This window comes from Sinohyriopsis cumingii, chromosome 8 (assembly GCF_028554795.1).
Source record: "Sinohyriopsis cumingii isolate HCF-2022 chromosome 8, ASM2855479v2, whole genome shotgun sequence".
Lineage (NCBI taxonomy): Eukaryota > Metazoa > Mollusca > Bivalvia > Unionida > Unionidae > Sinohyriopsis > Sinohyriopsis cumingii.
In genome coordinates, this window is record NC_142968.1 from 90,629,358 (window position 1) to 90,647,804 (window position 18,447).

Below are 18,447 nucleotides of genomic sequence, written 5' to 3' on the forward strand. Positions count from 1 at the left end.
ATGTATGTATGTATGTATGTATGTATGTATGTATGTATGCATGTATGTATGGATGTATGTATGTATGGATGTATGTGTGTGTGTGCCTGTGTGTGTGTGTGTGTGTGAGTGTGTGTGTATGTATTTATGTATGTTGGTATGTTGGTAGGTAGGGAGGGAGGGACGAAGACGTTGAGAATCGCCCATATTTTTAAATAAATTTGGTGTGTATTAGTCGTTGCGAACGGCATTCTTCTCACGGTTTCCAATGGAACATGTTTGGTACTTGCACATTTCCGTTCCGTTTTTCAGCATGAAAAGTATGCGTCCAAAATAAAGAAAATGGTGGTTATTGAGATATACACAAATTAGTCTTTAATTTGCATCCTCATTCAATTTTGCATGACTCAATTCAACCCTTTTCATTACATGATTCACATAGTGCAGTTTGCGAGGTCAAAGTCGGTTGAGTTTTAGTAAATATCATTTGTATTTGAGTGTCCCCTCCAAGTATAGCTGTCTAATAATGTGGATGCATAGTCCTGAAGGGAAAATCCGAATGTGTTTGTTTTAATTACATCTGTAAATTTTGAGCAACATTAATCCACTTGTAGTAATGTGGGGTACCCCAGCCTCAAGATGGGAAATTAAAGGTTAACTAGGTTATTGTTTTCATCATGTTAATGTTTGGGCACATCGGACTCAAGATGGTAAATTAAAGGTTAACTAGGTTATTGTTTTCATCATGTTAATATGTAAAGGCACATCGGACTCAAGATGGGAAATTAAAGGTTAACTAGGTTATTGTTTTCATCATGTTAATATGTTAAGGGACATCGGACTCAAGATGGGAAATCCTGTGTGAAAACAAACCATATGATTAATATCTGAGGGCGCTCGGGCCTCAAGATAAGGAATCTATGTTTCATAAAAATTTATTTAACGTAGGACTGCCGATATTGAGAAAAGAGAAGTACATTCACAGCAACAACAAATCCAAAAGTAAACTTTATTCATAGGTTTAACATTATGGGGCACTCTAGCCTATAGATGGGATGGTCACATACTATCCAGCAATCTTTCCGATACATTCACCAACACCTATTCGTGATACACTATCCAACACTTATTATACTGAGTACTGCTATTGCTGTTACCGCTCTTCTGATGCTCGCAACCTCAGCCTCTCTTTTCTCTCTCTCTCGCTCCCGTGCATTCATCTCCACCACTTCCTCTTCCATAACTGTTCAGATGAGCCACACTGCTGTTTTCAAATATACAGTCTTCTGCTTCAAGTAAAAAGGCTATGTAATATGCTTACATCACGTACAGAAAATTCCGAATCAGATTAGGACATATATCTATTAGTTGAAAAACTGGGGTAATGCCCTTTTCGATATAAACAGTTGCAGTTATAACTTAATGAATATGCATGTGTTCACACTGTTTTCATCGTACTAAAGTCGAAAAGCTTAAGCGCAAATTGGTCGATGAACCGGATCGTTATGCATATTTAATATGAATTTATTGCTTTTTTCTCCATCATTATAAGTTATATATAAATGTATTTTGGACTTGACCTTGTCCAAAATCGAATTAACTTTGTTCCTGACTAGAGACACTGATCGAGAAGGAATGTTTCGCTTTGATATTGGCTTTTTTGCAACACTGAAGTGTATATTAGTTTAGCTCCTTCTCCGATTATTGTATTAAGTGATAACCTCCTGACTTTCATTGGCAAGATGCAAAACAAAAATCAGGGATTATTTAGGTAGAGTTTGAGGTTGCTGGAATACAATATTAAAATCATGTAAATTAAGGGAAAATGCAATCTAATTGCAGAAGCACTTTCACGTGGATAGAAGTATTATATTGCTTTGTGTATATTTTGTGTAATATTTAATCACATGCATTTTGACTAATAGTTAAAAGTAATGTTTAGGATATAAATCTTTCTATTCTTGTAGGGAAGTATTATGTTTATTTAATTTGTATTTGTGATTTTTTTTTATCCATCATTATAAGTTATGTATAATTGTATTTTGGACTTGTCATTGTCCAAAATCAAGTTCACAGTCTTCCTGACTAGAGACACCGATGTTTTTATTTTGTAAACAAATAATACATACTCTTCTCTATGAGTGTTGGTATAATATTAGGATCATTATTTTAATCTGAGTCAAGGACATCATGTTTATCATGTTCTTTGTTATAATTTTAGTCACAAACCTTGTCTAATTATAACTTAGGTTGTACTAGAAATGAACATGTCCTACATCCTGGCTTTATAGTGTCTGTTTTTTAAAATATAGAATCTTGTTTACTTGAAATAAGTGTCATACTTGCTCAAAGATCTTGAAGCATAGTCATTTGTATTGTTGTGTTCAGTATTTAAGTTTGGTCAATTATTTGTGAAAATTTTTATTCACTGTCAATAGATAGTGATCTTCATTAATTTTCTAAGAAACATTCATTTGGAGTTTTAGTGAATTCAGAGGACGACAACTTGGATTGCATTATTTTGATCAATTGTAAAGCTGTTGGCACATCATTACATTTTAGGGCACTGGTGCATCAGTACATTCAAACCTACAGACACATCGACGCCTTTAGCGCTGGATCTTAATTAGAATACCACTGGAATTTAATTTGAACTTAATTCATAAGGATTTGTGAAGAACTTTCGTAATGGCATGTTAAATCGGTCAATACTGGAAGCATCAGTCCCTCCACTCATATGAGTAATGTCTGGTTCTGTCTGTATGTGTCGTCGCATTGTGCTTGCAACATTACATTTTTTATTGGCGTTTCGGTCTGTACACGAATCCATGTTTCACGTTTAATGCTATAACTTCAACCTGAATAAGAACTAAGAAGGAAAATTACTTTTAATCAGTCATCCGAGCCCCACCCCTCCAGTATAGAATACGCAAAACAACAAACTACTTGTGAGATGCAGTGATACTTTATTGAGTAAATGATTACATTTAAATGCGGTGATAGCATGAGGAAGTTTGCCGAAGACAAGGTACATGAAAAGAACCTCTGCCGTATAGTGCAATAACATACAAAAAGTAAAGCTACCTGTTCCAGGGAAATATATTTTAAGTATCTTTTAAGATTGAAATGTTCTTTTCTCTGAAATATAATTGTTTCATAACCGATATTGTATACTAAGTAAGCTGTATAATGACTACAAAATAAATTGTGATTGATTACAGAATGCCCATAATATAGTATCTGCGCTTGTATTATTCTCACTAAAAATGACATTGGCATAGAATAAGTTGAAAGCTATTAAGGTACACGAGGTCAGCATGACGGAGATGGAAGTGTCACACACTTTAAGGCGTTGAAGGGATGAAACATTTGCGTACAAACATATGTGGCTTGTTCTGTCTAATTGGGATCAACGTTTATAAAATTGAAAAGAATAAATTAAACTAAATCAGATATTTTTGTTTGGTTTTAGGCAGATGATAGTGGTTAATATCAATGTATATATCCTTTAAATTCGGAGTAACAAGAGAAGAATATATATCTCCGAGTGAAACACTTTCGAGTTTATTTTCCTACACATTGATAGTTGGACTTATGACTGTGAGAAAAATGATTGTATCAAAATCCTTGATTAAAAATTGAGCTGTAAGTAGTTTTTCAAATGAAATAAAAGATTCAGTGATGTTTTTGTCTTCTTCTGTGTTTAAATAAAAAAAAGTAAATTATTGATCGTGCTTTTGGCAAAGATGGTTCAGATTCATGCAGCGAAAATCTACACGTAGACATAATCCGGTAAATCCGGGTCAGCCACAGTTTGAGTTACACTCCATGATTGGGATTGCTTGGTTTGTGCTACGGACTGCGAGTTTTGGTACCAAGGATGGGAGCTTTGTACACTCGAATGAGGGGCGGCACCAACTACGGGAGGAGATCCAACAAATGGAGCCTTCGCTGGGATCGGAACTGGGACCGGTCCGCGAGTTGGTGTTGGTTGCTGCTGTGGAGGCAGCGGCACTTGATGTGCCATCTTGACATGGGCTGGGCTGTGAGCAGAGACATCATTTGGAGCATACACCGGCTGATGGACGTGTGAAGTCAGTTGTTGTGGAGCTGCTCTGTTATGCGCTTAAATTGCAGGAGAAAAAAATAAATGTAATACACGGACAAATGGGAAACAGTGGGATAAACATTTTGTAAATTTCTCTGCAAAGAAAGATATTTCATATCTTAAGCTGCACTTTTATTACTATTAAACTTTGCCTTAGATATCTATACATGAATTTAGGACTGTCATTGCCAATTGGAATTTCAGTGATAAGTGATCGATGTAATTAATTTAGAGACGCTTGAAACAAATAACACAAGTACCATGATGAATTGTTTTAATATTAGCGGAAATGACAGAGAACCCATATATGTAATTATCTTGAAGAAATAGTGTGTCATTTACGCTGAATAAAGTTATTATTGTTTTAAATTAAACGTTGAGTATTTTTTAGGAAACACAGTGTTTAGTTCAAATTTAAACTTTTTTTTTTCAGATTTAGCAACTAGTTGTCTTTATGAATTCGGTCGAGGAAACCCAGTTCGAACCAAATTCTCATATTATACTTTGTGTAAGAATTATGTATGTATGTATGTATGTATGTATGTATGTATGTATGTATGTATGCATGCATGTATGCATACATGCATGCATACATATATGCATGCATGCATGCTTGTATGTATGTATGTATGTATGCATGCATGCATGCATGTATGTATGTATGTATGTATGTATGTATGTATGTATGTATGTATGTATGTATGTATGTATTTGCGAATGACTCTTTAATGAATAAATACTTCATGCAAACATCATATATTGAAACAAAGAGTGGTATACATTAAAATCTCAAAGTCGCCGTGAGGGCAATTATAGCAAGAAGGATTATCAGGGAAAAATCATTTTAAACTAGTTTCAACGTGCTGAATTAGCACTGAATAATGCAGTCCTTTCCAATGTTTTGCCAGTCGCTATGCCACATGCTAGATATCTACACAATGATAACTTCTTTCCATTTTTCTCAGGAAGGTTGTGTGTGTATGTGTGTGTATGAGAGAGAGAGAGAGAGAGAGAGAGAGAGAGAGAGAGAGAGAGAGAGATTGTAGTTTTAATTGTTACTTAGTGTGAGTCAGCAATGTATTACTTTATTGTGAGTCGATAATTTATTCCATGCTTAGGATTTTTGTTTCGAGCTTTTCACAACTTTTTCTGTAATTGTCCTGTCTTTGCTTTCAGACGGTTTAATGATGAAATAACATGTTTAGTTTCTTGGTAACTGAGGGTTTCAAACGTCAATATCTTATGTAATTTAACTGTATTGATGTAAGTTAAATATATTGATGTAATTTAAATATATTGATGTAATTTAAGTATATTAATGTAATTTAAGTATATTGATGTAATTTAAATATATTGATGTAATTCATCAACAGAAGGACCAATCTGTAAAACGATTTGAAATTTACTTAAAAATTAAAAATGTTTTACAGTTACATGACTCTATATATCGAGCCGCGTCTATTTTGGTTAAATACGAGTATAGGATTTAACTCTACAGTAATTGTATTAGCAGAAATTACACCAAGGGAAGGAAAGACGTTTGACGGCAAGTTTATTTTCGATTCGTAAGGTATGGGTAATTATTTTTAAAGAGTACTTTGAAAGGCAAGACAGGACCAATACACACAACAATTTCTCTCGTTTATTGCTTTAATATGATGGAAACGTAACAAAGTTTTGCAGTACATCAGTTTAGATCGAGTGAGTGCCTAGCGAATATTAAAAAACAACAAAGCCCTCATTCCGCCAATTCAAATTAGTTACATCATCACTTTCTGTGATCACACTTAATATGGCGATTCGTGTCCTTCCGCCTCATGATGTCCATGAGGTTGCCTCCAAGACCCGCCATACTGCGCATGCGCATACTGGCCTTGTGGTAATGGACCATATGGGGTTCCAGGTATAGGATGAGTTGATTGTATTTGAGTAGCGTGTTGACCGCGTGAGTTGGATGGTGGTGGTTGATACATCTGAGCTTGCTGTTGCGGCCATGCACTCTGAGGCGGTCGATGCTCGGATGTTTCAGCTGGTGGAGACAATGCAGGCTGGGAATTTGCAATAGGTGCCGTAGGCGGGTGAGGTGGTACATACACTTCAAAAGACAAGGAGATAATCCATTACCGTACCCCCTGTTTTAAACTTCTTGGCATCTACAAATAAGGGAAGGAAAGCCGAATATAAGCGCCCAATCCCATCAAGGCCTCCCTTACTCAAGTCCTAATTATAATATGTTTTAGATGTATGTATATATCATGTGAGTGAGCATTAGTTGTCATTGAGCAAGCGCATTTTTCACTTTAGTTCAGGCAAACTATAATGCATGCATACATTGATTTAAAAGCTGGTACACATGGACCGTTGCCTGTACAATAGTTACGGCTCTATTAACGGAATTAACGGAGTTGAATTATAGTCAACAGGATAAAGATTTTTCCTTCATCTTACTTCAAGGGTCAAGTCATTCAATACTTGCTGACATAACATAATTTCAAGAACGAATCAAAAACGATTCTTTTATCGTCTGACGGTTAAATAAATTTACTTGTAGCCATGTTTTGAATTAGTATTACACGCTGAATCAAAACATTCAGAATTGTGTGCAAATTCTTTTAGGATGATTTTTCACCGATAAAGTGGTTTATTTGGTAAAGATCTAGTGATGAAATCGAGAAAGGACAGCTGTCAATCGGGTTTATATGGCGGAACGTAATCCCACCTCACTGTCTTATTCGCGTAGTGTTACACTGATGGCAATACCGTAACACTGTCATATGTTACACTGATGGCAATACCGTAACACTGTCATATGTTACACTGATAGCAATACCGTAACACTGTCATATGTTACACTGATAGCAATACCGTAACACTGTCATATGTTACACTGATGGCAATACCGTAACACTGTCATATGTTACACTGATAGCAATACCGTAACACTGTCATATGTTACACTGATAGCAATACCGTAACACTGTCATATGGTACACTGATAGCAATACCGTAACACTGTCATATGTTACCTCGAAATTCGAGTGAAAGCTGCTTTAGCTATTAGGGACAAACATTCATAAATGACGTTTGAGTTTACGTATTTACGTAGTTATAAAGGATACATGGATATATGCCTATAACGAACAAAATAGCCTGGCCCCTTGAGCGTGAACAGGTTTTATTATATACTTTTGTGCGTCAAATATAATTACATGTAAAATGTCTTAGTAAATTGGCGTATTTAAGATTATTTGTTACATTTGCACAAAACCTGTGATAGAAAGAGTACAGCCTATCCGGTAATCGTATTGGTTTGATCCATATTATATATAATACTGTCTCCAAGTGGTTGACAAGGATTTTGCAGCTCACTAGCATATAATGAAAAGGATCATCTTAACTTATTCTGAATGTCTGCGTTTCTCGTATCGTTTGGCAGCCGTACACATTTATTTGGCAAAGACGTGTCATTTCTGTTCCTAGCAACACATTTTTAGGCGGACAACCTTTATCGCAGATCCTTTGTTATTTTATATAATGAGAGAGAGAATGATAAATATTCAACGATGCTCAGTTTACTCACTCTACGTGGGCTTGATGTCTACATATATTAAATGTCACCTGATTGCCCCCTTTCCCTCTCCCAACCGCGGCCAATTATTGATGCCCAAATTAAAGACATTTAAGGCTTGCTAGGCTGAGCTGTCTGTCCACACGATCTTCAATCGTTACTGTGCAACTGCATTTGCTTCTCTTCTCCAGAAATACCCATATTCATTCGATCCATTTCTGTCCATGTCTATATTTCATAAAGCAATATCCGGTCTAGTGATATTCCCTACTTAATTAAATAACCCCATGTCGTCGTTGGCTTTTTGTCTGTAACGTTCTCAAGTTAAATTAAAAAGACTAAACTGGGATTAGCAAACCACGCTGGAATTTATATTTTAACATCAAATACCCCCTTTCTCAATATTTTTCATCAGGAAAACACGCTCCATGCAGTATGTGAAAACACGCCAAATATTGTAGGTGAAAGCACATTCCATGCTGTATTGTGAAAAAATACCCCATACTGTATGTGAAAATACACCCTATACTGTATGTGAAAATACACACCATACTGTATGAGAAAATACACAGCATGCTGTAGGTGAAAACACCCCATACTGTAGGTGAAAAACACCCCTATACTATAGGTGAAAACAACCCCCAAACTGTAGGTGAAAATACAACCCATACTGTAAGGTGAAAACACCCCCCCCCCATACTGTATGTGAAAACACCCCCATAATGTAGTGAAAACACACCCAAGACTGTATGTGAACCCCCCCCCCACTCTATGTGAAAACTCAATGTGAAACCACACCCATAGGATTGTGTTATTTAGGCATAAAAATTATTGCCAATTGTGGCAAATGCATGCATTGAAAACATTAGAATGATTATTACCATATAAGTAAATGAGAGAAAATGCAATTTGGCCAGCACGTAAGCAATTAGGTTCTTTAGGATATAACCTGTTTTAACACAAAGCTTGTCTGCTTTCAGTCAATATATGTAGCGAGCACAAACGACGTTAGGTCCATAGAGGAAGAAACGCCTTTTAATATATATATATATATATATGTCACATTCATACACGAGAAGATAAAAGCTTGCAGAATAGTACCATTCATTCCAATAGTGATATTGTCATATTTTGGATATATACAGTCAAATCAATCCACTTACTCTTCCAAACGTACACAAAAATGCCAACTTCGTATGCAGATAACATTTAAACCAAACGAAGAACACTGCTGATCAGGAAACAGCGCACATGTTTATATAAATTAGGGTCGACGTAATCCGTGTCTAGTATTTCGTGAGCCGATAGAGACATTGATAGTGGTATTTTATGTTAAAACATTACTTGTCGTTGTATAATAATTATTAACGGAAGAACTGAAGTATATCAAACAATAAAATTGAGTCAAATGACATTTTTAAAACGGGTATAAAATTTATTGTAAAATTAAAATAATCATATTTTGACATTTCGCTATTCAGATGAATGGCACTAGTCCGTATTTGTGAATGATACTAAAATAAAATATATATGTTAGATAATGCATGAAGAGTATGTTAAAGAGGCAGCGCTTACCTGCAGGTTGCGGAGCCGGGGGAGGCGGGTTATATGGCGGATACACCACTTGCTGCGGAGCTGGCGGAGGCAAATGCCCCTCTATTTCATAATGGTGGGCGTGGTTGGAGGCTGACTGAGGGTAGTGGTGGTACACCTGAGGTACCGGACCAGCCGGGGCAACGTACTGGGCAGTCAGCGGTGGTTGTGTCGCCGGGGCTTGGCCTAAAAATTGGGTCAAAGTTATAAACACATACTGTATTAAAACATCGTTATCTTTCCTTATCACTTACATCCCTTAGAATCAAATGATATATGGTGCTTAATTGTGAAGGATGAAGCTTTATTCGATGAGAAAATCTGGAGAAGGTCTTTAATGGGAAGGCATAGAACTAGCTTACAAAGGCATACTTATATTAGAATTCAATCTACATTGGAGCTTTCTCCGGTGGCTTACCATATAATAATTTTAGTACAATGCTAAAATTAAGAGGAGAAAAAGTCGACAGAAAGAAATTATCAGTTAATTTATCATGGTGCAAAATAATAGTCATTTCCCAGTCAGTTCCTTATGACTGAAATAATATTATTTTACAGTTAAAGAAATAGGCGTCTCTACGTAGTACAACTGATTCTCAGTTAAAGAAATAGGCTTATATGAGCAATACAACCATACCATAGTTGAATAAATAAGCGTTTCTGAGGAATGCAACACAATCAGTAAAAGAAACAGGTGTCTCTAAGTAAAACAACCCAATTCTGGATAAAGAAACAGGTGTCTCTAAGTAATACAACCCAATACTAGTAAAAGAAATAGGTGTCTCTAAGTAATACAACCCAATTCTAGTAAAAGAAATTGGTGTCTCAAAATAATACAACCCAATCCTAGTACATGAAATAGGTGTTTCTAAGTAATGCAACCCAATCCTAGTAAATGAAATAGGTGTCTCTAAGTAATAAAACAAATCCTTGTTTCAGACATAGGTGTCTCTACTTAATACACACCAATGGAAAAAAATCGCATTGCCAAAATAAGAAAACTAAGTATATTGCAAGACAATTTTGTGTTTACAAAACGTTCTAAACACAAGCTGTACCATCATAAACTTATGAAATGAGCAGGATACGTTTCTATGGTATGGAGAGAGAGAGAGAGAGAGAGAGAGAGAGAGATTACCCGGAACTCCGCTGCCTGATAGTCCCATTCGTCCTGGTGAAATAATGGAATAAAGTAATAATGGTTGATGCGTATGCTGGTTACAGTTACAGAAAGATAACATTAAATAAATAAATAAATAAATAAATAAATAAATAAATAAATAAAAGATGCGCTTCATTCCATATGCCCATTTGCCGTATTTAGCAGCGAAATCTTATTCCCAACCGCAATCTCTAGATGGCGTATGTTTTGACATCTTAAGTATCTTTCCTATGAACTGCAGCGAATAGGACTGCATTTGCTGTCAGCTGTAATTCTTTGTCACAAAGAGTTTATAAACTGTAGACTCTCTCATCACTGAAGTAAGTGGCTTGTTTTTTCTGTATTATGTTAAAGGCAATATGCGTGCTTGATTGTAGTCTAAATGGATTGAAAAATATAATTTTTATGTTGCAAAATAGTTCAGTGAACGTTCACTCTCGAGGACTCGTTTGATAAAGATATGGCCTTACAAATTTGGGACAAATACAAAATCGCACATCACCATAACCCTAAATAAATACATAACTTGAATGTTAACTATACATCGGGCGTATGTTCGATACGATATTTCTGCTTCTGCCATAAAGGTCTCACCAGATAGTTTCGTATTTTGACCTAATTTTTAAGGTGGAAGGTATGAGCCTAATACTCATAAGCCTGTTATAAATTCACACATTATAAAAAGATGTAATGCTTTTTACATTTACTTTGAGTTAGGCTTGAAAGTGGGTTGGCTTGTTTCATGACTGCCTGTCACAGTTAAACTAACTAGCATTGGAAATACAAAAACCGAGATGAGAAGTATGCGAATTTGTTATAGTACTAGTGAACTTTAATTATGTATAAGGCGCGTGCTGATTCTTTTAGCGGCATTGTCACATGAACATATTCAAAAAAGCTCTGTGTGTGTGTGTGTGTGTGTGTGTGTGTGTGTGTGTGTGTGTGTGTGTGTGTGTCTGTGTGTGTATATGTGTGTGTGAGAGAGAGATTGGATTTTTAGCGTAGCTTTAACAATTTTTCAGTCATATCGCTACGATGTCTGCAGTGTGGCAGTTTATAGTGATGTCTAGCACTGGGGCATCATACTGGAGACATGTAGCAAGATGTCCCACCCAGTCACATTATCCTGACACCAGGCCGACCAGTCCTAACACTAATCTCTTAATGCTTAGCGCCAAGCGAGGCACCTGTCATTGTTACATACCTAAAATTAGATGAAATATTGGCGACTGCCAAATTACTTAAATAATTTCCAGAAGTTAATTAAAATGAAAACAGGTATTGACTATATCTCGTTAATCCTATTACGAAAGTGACCATCGAGGAAGACAAAGACCAGAACAAAAAATGAAAACACGTATACATGAATTTTTTGTTTAACGTATTTTATTGGTTTATACTGTGTTCCCTTTTCTCCGGTTGAAATCAAAATAATAATTTGAATATTGTTAAAAACCAACAGCGACGAAATAAGTGCAAAGTAAAACAAGTTATGAATGTACAGCCTCATGCTTTACAAAGAAAGGAGATAAAACGGAAAATGGTAGCGAATAATGATATTCAAAATGTTCACTGATTTCATAAAAAATTGAAATTTTAATTGGACCCTTTCAAATTGAAGAATTAAAACTGCAAAGATTGACATATTCAGATTTTTTGAAGTTCAAAGACTTTCCGTCCTTTTCTGAAAATTACTCTTAAACAGAACTAATGTTCCTCAGATGTGTTTCCGTGTCAGTGTCCTTGGAATACATTGGATGCAATAGCAGAACATATCTAAACTGCAGTCCATCTCTAAGGAAGATGTTACATTTAAAGAGGAAAACTTGCTTATAAACGTTTTAGCAAATCACTGACATAATCATCACACTTAGTTCGTAAGCTTATTGGATGCATGTTGAAAGGATAATAAATACATGCAAATACTGTAAAATGTTCAGATAGTTGAATAAATTAGGCTGTCTCTAAGATCCGCCTCTTTCGCGTGGTTCGTATTCCTCTTGGTTTCGTTTTCTTGTTTCTGATTTCGCACTGGGGGCTGACGTTGGTTCAGATTGTGCACTTGTTGAATTAATGTTTAGATTTTCAAAGACTGGATTTGCATTCCGCGAGAAATGCTGCTCCCGTAGTTGACGAATCCGTTGGAGTCTCATTCTAACGTTTGACATTTGGCTGATAGATCCACTTCCGGCTACTCGTAAACCTTTTCCAACTCTCCATACGTTGTCGCCTCTATTTATTCCCGCTTCATTCATATTTGACCATTGTTCTGTGGGCGTCGGTGACATCGTGGTGGAAAATGCATACTCAAACGGAGGTGTGGAAGAAAACAAAGGTGTTGTTGGCACTATTTGTTGATTTCCGTTTAACATTCTATTCAAATTGTGCGGCTCATGTTCTCGACCGCCTTGTTTTTTTCTCAGGTTGGCAAGATTGTTTTGGAAAGGGTTTGTTGAATCATCAAATGACTTGATGCCCAGATGCATGTTGTCGGAACTAACGGCTGGTGGGTTCAGCCCGGCGGAAAGTCCGGTCGCTGTGTAGAAAATGTCAAAGAATCAGTTTAATTGTCATCATTTCCTTTCTTGATCATTTTTAAAGTCTGGGACCAGATATAGAAGTACTTTTATTTCAGTTCAGATACAAGATACACCACCAGCCGTTAGTTGCCTTGCATGGCATGGTTTTATTATTTGCGCGATGCGTTCGCGATTCTTCCTAATGCTTTCCACGGTCTCTCTGCCTTACGAACCATTTTTCAGAATCCGTGTGGACTTCAGAGAACACTTGTTTCTGATGGCATTCAAGGCAACCAATCAAATCTGGGGGATGTCCATGATGTAACTGACTTTGGCATTAGAACCCTTTCGACTTAATACAATATTAGAATTTATGAAACTTAAGCGATAAGACAAAAATATACTATTTGCTACAAGTTACAGGCACACGCACTTTTAATTAACAATTGTTTCGAAGTTAAACATTTTGAAAAATATCCATGAATAAATTTTAGACATTTACGTTTTGCATGTAACTTTAATGTTATAATCAGCAATGTATAACTTTATTAGCGATGTTAAAAGTGTGATAGAAATGAAGGACACAAACAGGACTTATAACCATACGGATATGAGGGCACAAGTAGGAAGTATAATCAAATGCATCTGAGGACACAAAATGGAAGTATAACCAAATGGAAATGAGGACAAAAACAGGACGTACAACCAAATGGATATCAAAACTCAAACGGGGAGTGTAAAAAATCAGATATCAGGACACAAACAGGAAGTGTAACCAAATGGATATGAGGGCACAAATAGAAAGTATAACCAAATGGAAATTAGGAAACAAACAGGAAGTATTATTAAATGCATATGAGGACACAAAAGGAAGTGTAACCTAACGAATATGAGGACATAAACATTAAGCATACCAGAAATTGATGAGGACATAAACAGAAAGTGTAACTTAACGGATATGAGACACAAATAGGAACTATAAACAAATGAATATGAGGATACAAACAATCAAATCGATAGGAGGACAGAAACAAAAAGTAGAACCAAATTGATATGAAGGCACAAACAGGAAGTTTAACCAAATATATAGGAGAACACAAACACGAAGGGTAACAAAATGGATAGGAGGACACAAACAGGAAGTAGAACCAAAGGGATAGGAGGACACAAACAGGAAGTATAAACTAATGTATATGAAGACACAAATAAGAGATATAACCAAACGGATACCAGAACTCAAACAGGAAGTGCAAAATATCGAATAAAAGAAACAAACAGGAGATGTAACCAAATTGATATTATGACACAAACAGGAAGTATAACCTAATGGATATGAGGACACCAACAAGAAGTATAACCAAATGGATATCAAAACACAAGCGGAAAGTGTAAAAAAAATCAGATATCAGGACACAAACAGGAATTGTAACCAAATGGATAGGACGAATTAAATAGGAAGTGTAACTCAACAAATATAAGGATACAAAGATTAAGCATAACCAAAACTGATATGAAGACATGAACAGGAAATTTAACTAAATGGATATGAGGACACAAACAGGAAGGGTAACGAAGTGGATAAGGACACAAACAGAAACTGTAATCAAATGGATAGGTGGACACCAGCAGAAAGTATAACAAATGGATATGAAGACACGAACATGAAGTGTAACCAAATGGATATGAAGACAAAAACAGAAAATAGAACCAAATGGACATGAGGGCACAAACAGAAAGCAGAACCAAACTGTTATGAAGACACAAGCAGGAAGTATAACCAATGAATACGATGAAACAAACAGGAAGTGTAACCAAATGGATATGAGGGTACAAACAGGAAGTACAACCAGTTCGAGACGAGGACACAAACAGGAAGTATTAGCAAATAGATAAGATGACACAAGCAGGAAGTATAAGAAAATGGATATGCCATCGAACTGATAAACTTAGAAAGCATATCGAGTTTCTAAGGTACTAATAATCTCGCCCTCTTAATAAGTTATACAAAACCTTGACATACTTCAGGTAAAATCAGAGAAACTCCTATTTTACAATTAACATCTCAAGCAACATAGGTAATCGATATTACTAATTTTAAGCCACTGTAAATAATCTGAACGTATTTGATACAGAGTTGTATAAATGTGAACCCATTACCCACTTTGACTGTGATTGTACTACTGGACAATCTTCACATTTGATGGATGGAATAAAAAATAATGGACGGATGGATGAACAACGGGACGGATAAATGGGTGGAGAATTATGAATGAAATGGAAAACGATTTTCAGTTTTATTGCATCTCAAAACTTGAATGTATGTATTAAGACTTTTAGATAGTTATATGTACTTGCATAAAGACAAGAGTCTTTCGTAATCGGTCGTGCATCGTCTGTTCACAGTTGCCATTTACAATTTCTTCTTATAAACAGCATGCGATAAAGTTTAGTAGAAAAAAAAGCATGAGGCTCTGAACACAGTGTAATTATTTTTTTTACAAAAACTGCCCATATATATGACTCTTGAAACGAATCAATTGGAAAACAGCTCATGAAAATCTGACTAAAATTAAGATAGAGCCCCCCCCCCCCCCCAATCCGGTCTTGTTGGCTTCACATTTGTGTAAATGATATGAACGCACCGTCAAACATGGCCGCCAAACTTAATAATAAATTCTTCTTTAAAAAAGCGCGCTGAATAGAATTTGAGCAAATTAGGCAGAAAACAATTTGGCATAGATGGTTGTCAATTTATGTTTATTAGAAAATGCAACGTCTTCTTGTAGGCATTCAATAAGCGCAATTTGATGAAATCATTAAAACCCAAAGAACTTTTAGATGACGCTAACTTCTTATTAAATACTGTCACTGTTGCCTAAAGTTTCCAAAATTTTAAATGACCTTTCAGCAAATGCGTAGCAGAATTTGACTGAATTTTACATACAATATTGTAGAATTAAGGATTTGGAAAACTATGCAACCGATGCCAACTCGCCATTAAATATGAAATAGAAAATCCCTTGAATAACGTCTCAAAACTAACTTAAAAGAATTTGAAGAAATTTGACAGAAAGCACATAAAAATGCAGGGTTTAAAGGCTCATACAAAATGGAATCCACTTTCTCTCACAATAAGGCTACTGATATTAAAACAAGAAAATATTTTAGTAACTTTGAGACGTTGTTAACAGAATTCGTAGATTTAGACAAACTCTGATAGAAAGCCTTCAGGTATAGAGGCCTGGCAATATAGGTTGCCATCCACACTCCCGATGTACAATGATAACTTATTGTTTATTTACTAATATTGCAAAGTCTGAACATGAGAACGGAAAATACAAGATGCCCTCAAGTGTTAGTCTGTTGTTTCAAATTTAATACTTCATTCAACTGGTAAAATGCATGGACACAGTTCCCTAAATTAGTCTAATCAGAAACTTAGACCACTGGTTCTAATCGTATTCTTTTGTTCATGGTCAGCGTGCGTTTAATTCATTTTCTTTACAATTCTCTATGCTCACTTTTGCCTGAATTCAGAGGCCATTAAGAGAACATGAAAAGGATGCACAGTTTCAAAACAGAATAATTTTTTTTTTATAGATATGACAATCAATAAGTTATCTTAAGTTTGTTCAGTTTTACATACAAACGCATCTTTTTAGATAACAAAATCATTATTTAATCAAGTCAGTTACATATAACATATTATGGTTTCGTCATTTGAACTTAAATCCCCTGGAGTCTTATTCGTTTCTTTTTAATTTTCTTTCTTTTTCTAAAATTTTTAATTAGTCAATAATGGATGCTTGTACTCGTGTTAAACTAAACAGAAAACGCATACATAGATGCATTCATATATCCATATTAGATACATACATCCACGCAAACGTAGATACATGCATATACTACTACTACTACTATAATGCTAATATCTTATTATCGTTGCTTGTTCTTTAAAGATATGTATCAAGTACGTTTATCTATTCAAACGTTTCAAGTTTAAGTCGTACTATAAGCACAGATAAACATCACGTATCCGAAAAGGACATGAGTTCTAGCGAGAAGCTAAGCTGACCTAATTCTTGATTAGTTACTGTAAACCAAGTGACTCTCTTTACTGACAGAATGATTCGAAATACCAAAATGATCTACGCAAGCCTCGTATTGCATTCTATCTATTGCGTTTTGTGTAATAGAGAATTAATAGTTAGAATTATGCATTCTTATTTGTAAACAACAGCCTTGGAAGTTATTCATTGAGGGGAATTTATTTATTTAATTTGACCATTCATTGGAATTACACTGCTCGAAATATTTAAAGACATTTGGATTTAATGCTGTATTGGAATTACGGTGAATTCATTTTAATACATTTTGTGATTATATCATTGTGATTGTTCTGCATTGTTGATACTGACCTTCATTCTCAATTACTTTGAAACTCGTAGAAACTTTTGGGATTGAGAGAACATTTAGGACTTTAGGATTTCATTCACCATACAGTAAGCTATTTTTAATTATTTCACTTTGCATTTTAGGGAAATTATATTTAAAATGTTTACAAAACTTGTTGGGTTTGCTCTTTCTTGTTCCCATTTATAAGACCATAGAATCGTAACAATGGATGCATGCATACATACATACATACATACATACATACATACATATATACATACATAACAGATAAACATACATAAATACATACACGCATTCAATAGATATAAATTTGCATACAGGCATATCTACATTACATATAAACATAAAAGCATATGAATTTGTATTTATTATTCGTTCATTCATTGACCAATAGTACTACCTTATGTTCATCTCAGAGAAACACAAGCATATCTTGGTACAGTCAAATGATTCCTCAAACAAATGAACCACACATATACCATTGTACAGTCTAACGATTCCTAAAGTAAATGAACCACACATATATCTTTGTACAGTCTAATGATTCCTCAAATAAATGAACCACACACATATCTTTGTACAGTCTAATGAGTCCTCAAATAAATGAACCACACATATATCTTTGTAGTCTAAGGATTCTTCAAATAAATCAACCACACACATATCTTTGTAGTCTAATGATTCCTCAAATAAACGAACCACACACATATCTTTGTAAAGTCTAATGATTGCTCAAATAAATGAACCACACATATATCTTTGTAGTCTAATGACTTCTCAAATAAATGAACTACATATATCTTTGTTCACTCTAAGGATTCATTACATAAATGAACCACACATGTCTTTGTACAGACTAATAATTTCTAAAATAAATTAACCACACGTATCTTTCTACACTCTAATGATTCCTCGCAATTTCAAACGTGTTCGTTAGAAATTGATGCAAAGTTTAAGTTTAGATTAAATTTAGCTACACTTCGTATTATATTATATGGCTGCGTATATGAAATGTTTGGAACTACAGTGGTGCTCTTCGTAAAACATATATCCGTGGGAAAGTCTGATAAATAAATAAAGCAGAGTAGACAGAAAGACAAAA

The 18,447-nt window shown here is 35.1% G+C and overlaps 1 protein-coding gene across 7 annotated transcripts in view; it reads right to left on the reverse strand.

Annotated features, from left to right (window-relative positions):
- Positions 1–2,925: 2,925 nt before the first annotated feature.
- LOC149794129 (uncharacterized) overlaps positions 2,926–18,447 on the reverse strand; it is a 53,463-nt gene continuing 37,941 nt past the window's right edge. For 3 of the 7 annotated variants that reach the window (XM_089968182.1, XM_089968181.1, XM_089968176.1), the window contains 3 exons: positions 10,387–10,419; positions 9,231–9,434; positions 2,926–4,104 (listed from right to left, as the gene is read on the reverse strand). In XM_089968182.1, coding sequence (XP_089824308.1) covers positions 3,752–4,104; positions 9,231–9,434; positions 10,387–10,419 — 590 coding nt within the window. In that variant the 3' untranslated portion in view covers positions 2,926–3,751. Of the gene's footprint in view, positions 4,105–5,715; positions 6,241–9,230; positions 9,435–10,386; positions 10,420–11,999; positions 12,947–18,447 lie in introns of those variants that run through there. The other 4 variants (XM_089968179.1, XM_089968180.1, XM_089968183.1 and 1 more) reach the window with 3 other exon arrangements.